This window comes from Malaclemys terrapin, chromosome 17, assembly GCF_027887155.1.
Source record: "Malaclemys terrapin pileata isolate rMalTer1 chromosome 17, rMalTer1.hap1, whole genome shotgun sequence".
NCBI classification, from domain to species: Eukaryota; Metazoa; Chordata; order Testudines; family Emydidae; genus Malaclemys; species Malaclemys terrapin.
In genome coordinates, this window is record NC_071521.1 from 24,186,438 (window position 1) to 24,198,812 (window position 12,375).

The window sequence follows — 12,375 nt, forward strand, 5'->3', positions numbered from 1 at the left end:
AGACACTCTTTCATTCTGTCAGTCCCTTGATGTGTATCATGTGCCAGATTTATGAATTTTGTCTGCAGTGTGTCGGGTACAATCAACCAGTCAGTACCTCATAATACCCATCCGTCTAGTACAGAATTGTTTTGAGTACGCTACAGTAAAGGGGCTGTCATAACTATAAAGGGAAGGGTAACAGCTGTCCTGTGTACAGTACTATAAAATCCCTCCTGGCCAGAGACTCCAAAATCCTTTTCCCTGTAAAGGGTTAAGAAGCTCAGGTAACCTGGCTGGCATCTGACCTAAAGGACCAATAAGGGGACAAGATACTTTCAAATCTTTGGGGGGGGGGAAGGCTTTTGTTTGTGTTCTTTGTTTTGGGAGGGCGTTCGCTCTCGGGACTGAGAGGGACCAGACATCAATCCAGGTTCTCCACATCTTTCTAAACAAGTCTCTCCTATTTCAAACTTGTAAGTAAATAGCCAGGCAAGGCGTCTTAGTTTTCCTTTGTTTTCTCAACTTGTAAATGTACCTTTTACTAGAGTGTTTATCTTTGTTTGCTGTACTTTGAACCTGAGTCTAGAGGGGAGTCCTCTGAGCTCTTTAAGTTTGATTACCCTGTAAGGTTAATTTCCATACTGATTTTACAGAGATGATTTTTACCTTTTTCTTTAATTAAAAGCCTTCTTTTTAAGAATCTGATTGATTTTTCCTTGTTTTTAGATCCAAGGGGGTTGGATCTGTATTCACCAGGAGTTGGTGAAAGAAAGGAGGGGGAATGGTTAATTTCTCCTTGTTTTAGATCCAAGGGGGTTGGATCTGTATTCACCCGGAGTTGGTGGGAGGAAGGAGGGGGGATGGTTAATTTCTCCTTGTTTTAAGATCCAAGGGGTTTGGATCTGTATTCACCAGGGAATTGGTGAAAGGTTTCTCAAGGCTTCCCAGGGAGGGAATCCAATTGGGAAATGGTGGCAGCGGACCAGAGCTAAGCTGGTAGTTAAGCTTAGAAGTTTTCATGCAGGCCCCTACATTTGTACCCTAAAGTTCAAAGTGGGGATACAGCCTTGACAGGGGCAAAGCTGGATCAAGCATTTGGGGTTGTGTAGCCATTTTGTTATCAGCTGTTCCTGCAATCTTTGTTGAATGGGGCATGCTAAGTAAGCAGCTTTGAATTATTCTTGTGTAACGGATGTGGGGGTGCCTGCTATAAGTGCAACTACATTGTCACCATCTGTCGGCAAGGGCAGGCAGGACAAGCATCACATTTTGAATTCCCAGCCTTTATTCTGTGACATACATGAAAGACAGTAGTCTTGCTGACCATCTAGCAATCTGGCCTCCCACTCATCCAAGTCCTTTAGAAGTTAACAGTGTCGTCAAAGAGCTATGATCTGTATGCAACTTGAAAGGCTGGCCCCAGAGCTAAGTTCTCCATTTTTCCATAGTCCATAGCAAGCAAGTGCTTTCTTTTCAACAGATGAATACTTCCTCTCAGCTTCTGTAAGTGTTCTTCAAGCAAATGCAACAGTGTCCTCCATGTTGTCATCCTGGATTTGAGTAAGTGTTGCTCACAGTCTGTAGTCTAAGGCAGGGTCAAACAATGCAAGTGCTGGACTATTTTCAATCAAATCTTTCACTGTTTCAAAACAACTTGTGCAACAGTCATCCAGGCCAAGCTCAAGATTCCCTGGAGTATGTTTGTAACGGTGACTGAAGTGTTGTTCAGAATAAACTTGGCATACCATGAGATAAAAACTAAGAAAGCATGTAAGGTTTGTGTGTCTCTTGGAGGTGGTGGTTTTTAACCACCATGATGTGGTCCAGGTCAGGTTTCAATCCAGTCTCCAAAATTATGTGCCCCAGAAATAACAACTCTGTTTGTCAGAATTGGCATTTGGCGAAATTCAGTTTCAGCCCTGCAGTTTTGATGTGGTTTAGTACTAGGGTGACCAGATGTCCCGATTTTATAGGGACCGTCCCGATTTTTGAGTCTTTTTCTTATATAGGCTCCTATTAACCCCCACCCCCTGTCCTGATTTTTCACACTTGCTGTCTGGTCACCCTATTTAGTACTGCATGGAAATGTTTTCCATGTTCCTCGCAAGTCTTCCCAAACACAATAATTTCATCCAAATAATACTGGACTCCAGGCTGATTCTTCAGAATCACTGACATTATTCTTTGGAAAATGCTGGGTGCCAATACAAGTCCGTATGGTGCATGTTTCAAGTGGAATAGATCCTCAAGTGTAATAATGCTGTGAGATCTCTCTGTCCTCCTGTAGTATAACTTGGTGATATGCATTCTGTAGATCGAGAGTAGAAAATGTCTTTGTGTCACAAAGATCCACCAATGCTTCTTCTATGTGTGAGTGGATAGCTGTCAATCACAATGGCTTTATTAGGCTCCCTTAAATCTATGCTAAGACAAACACCTCCAGTCTTTCTCTTTATCACTACTATTGGTGAGACTCATTCAGATGATGCAATCTCTTCAATAACACCATTTTGTACTAATTTTTTAACCTCTTGTGCTACAGCATCCCTGATGGAGAATGGTAGAGAGGGAAATTCTGTCATACAGCTGTCACTTGAGGTCAAAATTTAATTTCGTGAGCAAATCCAAATGCACAGCCACTGGGGCTCCTCTGTACCATCCTCGTTAAGAGCAGAGACCAGAGTTTGTGCTGTAGTGGTGCCAGGTGGGGTAAAAGCAATGTGCCCATTGCCTGCCCACATTCGCTGTTTAGGATCGCAGTACCCCAGGCATAGGACAGAATTCTGCCGGTACACATTATGTATCAAATGGCAGGGTTGCAGGTAGTCAACCAAGCACAGGGATGTGGTTCATCAAGTAGCACACTAGGTGTAAGCTCAGTTCAGTAACTGATACATGTCCAAAGTATTGCAAGCAAATCAATTCAGGTGGTCTAGAAACTGCTGAGCCAGTGTTCAACATTCCTTCCACCACCTGGGGCTTCACTCCTGCAGCAGAGCCATGAACAGCACACGGTATTTTATCCAGTGTCTGTGGAGCTGCTTCCATCCACACCCAATGCAGTAAGTTACCTCTGGCATGGTAACCGCACGGACTTGTTGATTAGGATGGGTTGCTTTAGCATACCTTAGGGAAATGTCCGCTCTTTTTGCAGGCCACTGAGCTCTGCAAGCTTTCCAGTATAGTCCAGGGATCGGCAACCTTTGGCACACAGCCTGCCAGGGTAAGCCCCTGGCGGGCCTGGCTGGGCTGGTTTGTTTACCTGCTGCGTCCACAGGTTCGGCTGATCGCGGCTCCCACTGGCTGCGGTTCACTGTCCCAGGCCAATGGGGGCTGCAGGAAGCGGCGCAGCCCGAGGGATATGCTGGCCACCCTTCCCGCAGCCCCCATTGGCCTTGGATGGTGAACCGCGGCCAGCGGGAGCTGCGATCGGCCAAAGCAGCGGATGCGGCAGGTAAATAAACTGGCCCAGCCTGCTAGGGGCTTTCCCTGGCAGGTCACGTGCCAAAAGTTGCCGATCCCTGTGTAGTCTGTAGTGGGGTGTTACATTCACAGTGGTGACATTCTTTTCCTTGTGTGTTTTGAAATCACTGGGCATGTTACCTCTCATTTACATTGCCCTTGTAATTTTTCAGTTGCCTTGTTGTAGTCCAGATGCAGTGGTTGCACGGCTTGCATCGCACCTGCTGTTCCCTGAGCTCATTCTATTCACCTCCACCATTGCTGACTCGATGTGATTAGCAATGGTTACAGCTTTCTGCCATTTCAATTCTGGTTCAAGCAGTAGATGTTCTCTGATACGAGGCACAGCTGTTTTCTCCATGAGCCGATCTCAAAGAATTTCATCTGCCATGTTGCCAAAAATCCCATGTGACAATCAGTTCCCTTAAAGCAGCAATATACTGATCTGTCAATTCCCCTGGTTTCCACGCTGGTGGAATTTATAGCATGCAGCTACCACATTCACTTTAGACACACACAAAAATGAATGCAGAGAGTGCTGTATCATAGTTATTCTTCAGAAGGGAAGAGTGTAACATATAGCTGCCCTTCTGCTCCAAGGCACTTACATAAGCAAAGCACATTTTCTTACTTCAGAGAGTTCTCTGTCATTAGCTGCAAGGACATCGTACTCAGATACTCTTATCCAAGCATTAAAAGCAATTGGAAGCTCTCCTAGGCTTTGAAGAAAGGGTGCAGGTGGATTCAGGGGCAGGAGAGCCATCCTAGTCACCACTTTGTTGAGCAGTGGAGGCCGAGACCAAAAAAGTGAAATCCAACATCAAACAGCTCCAGAAGCAATTTGAGAACCACTGCAATAGTTAATTACTCTCACTATTAAAAAATTATGCCTTATTTCCAGTCTGAATTTCTCTAGCTTCGACTTCCTGCCATTAGCTTGTGTTACACCTTTCTCTGCTAGACTGAAGAGCCATTATCAAATATTTGTTCCCATGTAGGTACTTATAGATTTTCTCACAGTTCTTGCACAACAAAGATGTGAAAAGAACACCCAGAGTGTGGAGAGACACACATTGAAATCTGTTAGCTTATGCCCAGGGCATAGGCTCCTGAACAACTGATGGGAAATAACTGGCAGATAGAAGGGAATTCTGGATACTCGCATGAAAATGAGACACATCAAGTTCCACATCAAAATAAATTATTATTCTGCTGGGAATTCAAATTAGCAGCCCAAGTTACTGACCTGTCACCTTCAGTTCCAGAGTGGCTTCCGCATAAAATCTGCTTGATCGGAAGAAACAGATAAACTGCCCATGGTCAGAGGGGGTGATGTTGCGTATACGCAGGACAACGCTTCCATCCACAATACCATCCTTCAGCAGCTCTGTTCTGCCCTGATAATTTGGTATTTGCTGCTCAGCCTGATCTTTTTCATTCTGATACAGGTGGACAGGTTCAGAGAACTTGGATCGGTACCAGCGCACCTCCATCTTCTGAGCACTTGTGTTACGGAAGAGGTGACAGGGTAACAGGGCATCTTCACCTGCAGAGGCCATGATGGGATGATCAGGTCCAATCACCTTGAAATTCACTCTTAAAGGAACCAAGACACACAGAAAATGAGACCAGAGGGGAGTTGGATTGCTTTCATAGGTAATGAATGGTGATCTCTCACAACTGCCTAGGCTGCAACTTGACCAGATAAAACTGAGCTAATGGTGTCTCACTGTATCTGCACTGGAAAACAGGTCAAGTTAGGACAGGCTTAGCTAGCACATGTTAGCTAACCCTTGAGCTAAACTCAGCCACTTTTCCTAGTCAATACCAATCCAGAGAGAATTAAAAAATGGGTGATCTCTGTCTCTAAATGTTGCGAGCTGGTTAATGGCTGAAACCAGAACAATTAACCTGTGGAAGACTGTTTGCTAGACTGGAACCGAGGCAGGTGGCCTCTAGAGAGAAGGATGATACAGAACACCTGAAAGGAGAGGCTGTGTCTGTGACATGCTGTGGAGCTTAAGGCCTGGTCTACATGGGAAAGTTTTACTGGTTATCCAGGTGTAATTATACTGGTATAACTCCTATGTGGACCCCCTTATTCTGGTATAATAGTGACCTTTTTCAGTTTGCCTTAAACCCCTTCCCCAGTGACATAAGCTAAACTGAAAAGAAAAAGTACTTTGTTTTATATTTGTAACTTGCTATGTATCCTTTCAAATATAGATATTTGAAAAACAATCAAATATAGTACAAAATCCTTCTTTCCCCCTTCCACTTATGACATTCTCTGCTTGGTAGCACATCACACAAAATGAATTTACAGCATGTGTCAGTCACAGTCAGTTCAAATCACTCCGTTTCATATATTTGACTTATTTGTGTAATGTGCAATTCAAACTTTTGCATCATAGATTCATAGATTCCAAGGCCAGAAGTGATCATCTAGTCTGATCTCCTGTGTAACACAGGTCACAGAACTTCCTTGTATTTCACACTGGTGACACCCCTGCTGGAATTCTGTGTCCAGTCCTGGTTCTCACAATTCAAGAAGGATGTTGATAAATTGGAGCGGGTTCAGAGAAGAGCTATGAGAAGATTAAGGAATGACTTGATAATGAGCTCAATTTAGCAGAGAAAGCTATAACACAATCCAATGGCTGGTACAGAAGCCAGCAAAAATAAGTAAATAAATAAATAAGAGGTGAAAACAGGGGAGTTTGAGTGGGAGGAGAAGGAAGGAAGCAAGCCCCTATTCCATAGGGGACAGTGAGTGAGTTTTTGTAGGTTTGTGTGGATTTTTTTCTTTTTTTTTTCCTCCTTTTTTCTTCAGTTTGCAGAGGCTGGTAGGGCGTAGTTTTTTGTGAGAGAAGCAGAGTTCAGATTAGGGGGCAGGGCTTCCCTGATTAGGCAGTGGGGCTTCTCTGATTGGGGGTCTATACAGGCAGCCAAGCAGCCATCCAGTGGCACAGGAACCAGCAAACAGAGCTGAAAACAGGGGCGTTTGAGTGGGAGGTTGGGGAAGGGAGTGTGTAGTGGTCTGTTTCTGCTTTGGTGTTCGGGGGGGGGGGGAATTTTGTTTGGAGATTTGTTATTTTCTCCATGACAGGAGCTTAGGCGGGAAGGCTGTGACAGATACAGAGGCAGCAGTGGTAGTGAGACAAGGAATGGGTGAGACAATGAAGACAATCAGATGTGGAAGCTGCAGGATGTAAATTATCCAGAAGCGGGTACACAAAAAGAGCTTGGTTTGTATGAAGTGCCGCCTGTTAGACTAGATGGAAGAGAAGATCAGAGACTTGGAGATGCAAGTGGAAACTATGGTTGTTTAGTTTTGATGGGGATTCAAGCAGATGATGGAGGGAAGACAAGAGAAGGCTGAAGGGAAAAGTCAAGACTGGCAGATGCAAGCTGCACTGATGAACTCTGAGGGGAGACTGCTGGATGAGGAATGCGGCCACTGGAAGCATGTGGCTATGAGAACCAGGCAGAGGGAAAGACTGGCTAATGAAGGAGAAATAGAGCTCAGGAATAGGTTTGCTGAGTTGGAAAATGAAGAAGGGGCACAGCAGGCAGTCACAGAAGGTGGGAGGTCAAGGAAGAAGAGAAGAATGGCTAGTCCTATAAGAAGAGGGGAAGGATACAGGATGACTCACAAAAGATTGCAAGTGTGAACAAAAGACAAGAGAACTTGCAATCAGAAGGAACAGGAGGAAGCAGGGCCGGCTCCAGGCACCAGCACAGCAAGCTGGTGCTTGGGGCGGCTCATGGAAGGGGGTGGCACGTCCAGCTCTTCAGGGGCAATTCGGCGGCAGGTCCCTCAGTCCCTCTCGGAGGAAAGGACCTGCCGCCAAATTGCTGCAGAAGAATGAAGCGGCGCAGTGGGGCTGCCGCCGAAGTGCCACCGATCGCGATCGCGGCTTTTTTTTTTTTTTCCGCTGCTTGGAGTGGCAAAAACCCTGGAGCTGGCCCTGGGAGGAAGGCCAGAAAATCACAACAAAACCAAGAAAAGGAAGGTCTACATGATTGGGGACTCCCTACTAAGAAGAACAGACAGGCCTGTCACCAGAGCTGATCCGGAGAACAGACGAATGTGCTGTCTGCCAGGAGTTAAGATACAGAATGTGGACCGGAGGCTGAAAAGAATTCTAATGGAAGCAGTAAAGAATTAACTGATTGTCCTTCACATGGGGAACAAATGATACTGCTAGATTCTCACTGAAATGCACCAAAGGAGACTATGCCAAGCTGGGGAAGACACTTAAAGAAATGGAGGCTCAGGTGATCTTCAGTGGGATTCTGCCTGGCCCTAGATGAGGAGAGTGAAGGCAAGACAAGATTATGATGATCAACAGATGGCTCAGGCAGTGGTGCTACAAAGAGGGTTTTGGGATATTTCATGACTGGGATGCATTCACGGACAGAGGACTGTTCTCATGGGATGGACTCCACCTGAATAGGGAGGGAAATAGACTGCTGGGGTGGAGGACGGCACAACTGATTAAAAGAGCTTTAAACTAGGAACTCGGGGGGAGACTGCTGGGAGATGCTCATGTAATCCTCATGCCTTATTCTAATATTGACCGGCTGGAAAGTCAAGAGAGAATACTCCAGTGGGGAAAGGAAGAGCAGTATGTAGGAGAATGGACAGTAAGAGGAAAGATAGTGCCAATACCAATGAAGCTAAAGTCAAGTAGGCAATACTGTAAGTAGAATAACTGTACTCAATCGGGTGAGGAATCTGAGTGAAGCCAAGCAGCAACACTTAAGATGTTTGTACACCAATGCAAGGAGCCTGGGTAACAAAATAGAGGAACTAGAACTACCAGTGCAGGAAGTGAAACCAGATATTATAGGGTTAACAGAAACATGATGGAATAGTAGTCATGAGTGGAGTACAGGAACTGAAGGGTACGTGCCATTCAGGAAAGACAGAAATAAAGGCAAAGGTGGTGGAGTAGAATCGTATATTAATAAGGAGTTAAACTGTAAAGAAATCAGAAGTGATGGAATGGATAAAACAGAGTCTGTTTGGGTCAAAATCACTTTGGAGAAGAAAGCTACCAGAGGCTCCCCTGGATAGTGCTTGGGGTATGCTAGAGACCCCCTCCCCCCACACATCTGATTTGGATATGGATAGAGATCTTTTTATGATTATGGGAGACTTTAACTTCCCAGATATAGATTGGAGGACAAGTGCTACTAATAATAGTAGGGCCCAGATTTTCCTGGATGTGATAGCTGACCAAATATTTCTTCACCAAATAGCCACCAAACCAAAAGAACTGATGCTATTTTAGATTTGGCATTCATGAGTAGTGAGGACCGCTTAGAACAGCTAGTTGTAGGAGACAACCTTGGTTCAAGTGATCATGAGCTAATTCAGTTTAAACTAAATGGAAAGATAAAAAATAGATCTGCAATTAGGGTTCTTAATTTCAAAAGAGCAAATTAAAAAAAGTAAGGGAATTAGGGAACTGGACTAGACTGAGGAACTCAAGGATCTGACTGTGGAGGAGGCTTGGAATTACTTTAAGTCAAAGTTGCAGAAACTATCTGAAGCCTGAATCTCAAGCAAGGGGAAACATTTGTAGGGAAGGGTTACAGACCAAGTTGGATGAGCAAGCATCTCAAACTATTAAGAGAAAGCAAAAAACCAACAAGGAATGGAAGATGGGATGGATCAGTGTGACACAAGGACAAGTGCAGAGTCCTGCACTTAGGACGGAAGAATCCCATGCACTGCTACAGACTAGGGACCGAATGGCTAGGTAGCAGTTCTGCTGAAAAGGACCTAGGGGTCACAGTGGATATGAAGCTGGATATGAGTCAACAGTGTGCTCTTGTTGCCAAGAAGGCTAACGGCATTTTGGGCTGTATAAGTAGGGGCATTGCCAGCAGATCGAGGAACGTGATCGTTCCCCTTTATTCGACATTGGTGAGGCCTCATCTGGAATACTGTGTCCAGTTTTGGTCCCCACACTACAAGAAGGATGTGGAAAAATTGGAAAGAGTCCAGCGGAGGGCAACAAAAATGATTAGGGGTCTGGAGCACATGACTTATGAGGAGAGGCTGAGAGAACTGGGATTGTTTAGTCTCCAGAAGAGAAGAATGAGGGGGGATTTGATAGCAGCCTTCAACTACCTGAAGGGGGGTTCCAAAGAGGATGGAGCTCGGCTGTTCTCAGTGGTGGCAGATGACAGAACAAGGAGCAATGGTCTCAAGTTGCAGTGGGGGAGGTCCAGGTTGGATATCAGGAAAAACTATTTCACTAGGAGGGTGGTGAAACACTGGAATGCGTTACCTAGGGAGGTGGTGGAGTCTCCTTCCTTGGAGGTTTTTAAGGCCCGGCTTGACAAAGCCCTGGCTGGGATGATTTAGCTGGGAATTGGTCCTGCTTTGAGCAGGGGGTTGGACTAGATGACCTCTTGAGGTCCCTTCCAACTCTGATATTCTATGATTCTATGATTCTATGACACTCTTTACCTCAAATTAGCACCCTGGACCCCTCATATTCACTATTATCATGTGATTATGGTTTGTTTTGTAAAAAGTATGCCTTGTGAAGTATCATTTTAAAAGTGTGGATCTGTTGGACCTTAATATGCTGTGGATTTTATGTACTATCATTGTATGTGAAGTTATGAAGTATTGCTATACATGTTACTGAAATATGTTATGAGGTTGAGAGATGCCCACAGCTGGACTTTCAGTAGGGACAAAGAAGCCGCCATTGCTGGCCAGACAGGTGTTAATGGCTCATCAACACCCAGCCTTCTATCTCAGAGACTTCTTGTAGAAGGCACATATGCAATGGGGCAACCTAACTCACGTTACAGCAAGGATCTTTCTAGCATCCTGAAGAAAGCATAAAAGAGAGACAGTGACATCATCTCTTGGCCTCTCTCCCCGCCACCTCCATCTCAACACCTGGAAGATCGTCTGGAAGAGAATGGTCCCAGGCTGGAAGGGTGTCCAGTCCGTGTATTAAGGAACTGTAAGCTACCTGTAGGATCTGTTAGGGTGAGAGACAACTTGATTCAAATCTTACTTAGTCTGTTAAAGTTAAAATTTAGACTGCATTTCTATATTTATTACTTAGGTAACCAACTTTGATTTCTATGCCTGCTACTTATAATCACTTAAAATCTTAGTTAGCCTTTTTTGCATCTCCATCACATTGTTGACTCATATTTAAGGCTAAGATTTTGGTCTGGGTATTTTTAATAAAAGTCATGGGCAGGATGTGGGCAATAAGCAATAAATCATGGAAGCCCAAGCCCCGCTATATGGGGCTGGAGCCTGAGCTCCACCTCCCAGGGCTGAAGCCTTAGCTCTGCCGCCCGGAGCTGAATCATAATTTTCAGGAAGTCATGGAGGTCCCATAAAATCATGGAATCCATGACCTCCATGACTGACTCATAGCCTTATTCATATTCAATCGGTGATCCACTGTAAGCCCCGGATCCTTTTCAGCAGTGTTACCATCTAGTCATTTATTCGCCATTTTGTAGCTGTGCATTTGATTTTTCCTTCCTTAGTGAAGTGCTTTGATCTTGTCTTTATTGAAATCCATCCTGTTGATTTCGGACCAATTCTCCAATTTGTCCAGGTCATTTGGAATTCTTATCCTGTCTTCCAGAGTTGTAGCAACCTCTCCCAGCTTGGTGTCATCTGCAAATTTTATCAGCATACTCTCCAGTTCATTATCCAAGTCATTAATGAAAATATTCAATAGTGATAGGTAGAGTCGCAAAAGTTTAAGATGAGACAGGAGGAAAGTTTAAGGTGAAATATGATGTAAAAGTCCACTGAGTACAGGTTACACTGAGACCAAGGGGAGTAAAAAGGGAGAAAAATCAATATCTTCCCCTGCCCCCCCCCCAAAAAAGATTTTCTTTCTCAAATTTACATAAAATGCTCTTATTATGAATTGTTTCAAAATAACAAAAGATCAATGGTATTCAAACTGTTGAGAGAAAGTAGAAGACACTCTGTGACAAGAGGCTTCCTACCTGATTCCAATGTAGAAACATGGACCGTAAAAAAGAAAAGGAGGTAACTGGACAGAGAGGGGTTGCCCATGGCACAATGCAAGTGGAAGGAAATCCTCATCTTCATTGTAACTTGATTCACACACCAGAAAGGAAAAGAAAAAACAAATTCCAAGTGAGCAATGTGCTGTAATTTGGGATACAAATTCATTGAGCACAATATGAACCCTAGGACATGTGTTAATTAATAATTGCATCAAAATGTGCGTGTTTGCTACTGTTTTTGTCAAAAGACATGTTACAAGACATAGCAAAACTCTGCTTCACTGTTCACCATCTCAAATTACAGTCCAATATTCTGGACAAAGGCCTTAATACTAGCATTTGCAAAATTCATTGAAAAATATCACAAAAATCACTAACTTTTTGGTTGTAAAATTACAAAGAGAAAGTAGCCAAGAAGAACAAATGTATTTTGTATCTGTTTTTATAATGCAGTGTGAGAAAAGGCATTGCAATTTCTGGGTCTGGGTCACATGGATAAATACAGAGCATCTAAAGTCATTAGTGAAGCTTTTCAAGTGGAAAAAGGAGCATTTTAAAAACAAATTAAAGGATGAGAACTTCCTGCCACGTACCTCATGAGCCCAGGAGAAACTTCCCAGCAGTTACAGGATCACTGGGACATTTCCAGCTTCTCACAGTCAGTGAAATGGACCCTTAGTCCGGGAGGTGCCTGACAATGAAAGAATTAAAGTTATAGTATAAAGCAAAAATAATTTAGGAAAAGAGAATCAGTTCAGTATCATCTGTCCTTGTGCACTTTTATGGTGATGTTTTTTAAACAATAGCAGAATTTACTCTTTTCTCCTGCATGTAGCAAGGCTGAAGATGCAAGTGAAATTGTAAAGCAGAAAGCCACCATTATCGTTTAGA

General features: G+C 44.0%; 1 protein-coding gene across 3 annotated transcripts; it reads right to left on the minus strand.

Annotated features, from left to right (window-relative positions):
• Positions 1-1,403: 1,403 nt before the first annotated feature.
• Positions 1,404-12,170, minus strand: LOC128825333 (myelin-oligodendrocyte glycoprotein-like). 3 transcript variants are annotated; one of them, XR_008442651.1, is made up of 6 exons: positions 12,078-12,170; positions 11,461-11,571; positions 10,931-11,119; positions 10,278-10,460; positions 4,691-5,038; positions 1,404-2,290 (listed from the first exon to the last, which is right to left on the minus strand). XR_008442651.1 is itself a non-coding variant. In XM_054007759.1 (4 exons), the coding sequence occupies exons 2-4, from the start codon at positions 11,564-11,566 to the stop codon at positions 2,211-2,213; spliced, it is 534 nt and encodes a 177-aa protein (XP_053863734.1). In that variant the 5' UTR covers positions 11,567-11,571; positions 12,078-12,170; the 3' UTR covers positions 1,404-2,210. The 3 variants fall into 3 exon arrangements, 2 of the variants coding, with proteins under 2 accessions (XP_053863734.1, XP_053863733.1); XM_054007759.1 differs by lacking the exons at positions 10,278-10,460; positions 10,931-11,119; XM_054007758.1 differs by lacking the exons at positions 10,278-10,460; positions 10,931-11,119 and having other exon boundaries at positions 1,404-2,364.
• Positions 12,171-12,375: the final 205 nt, after the last annotated feature.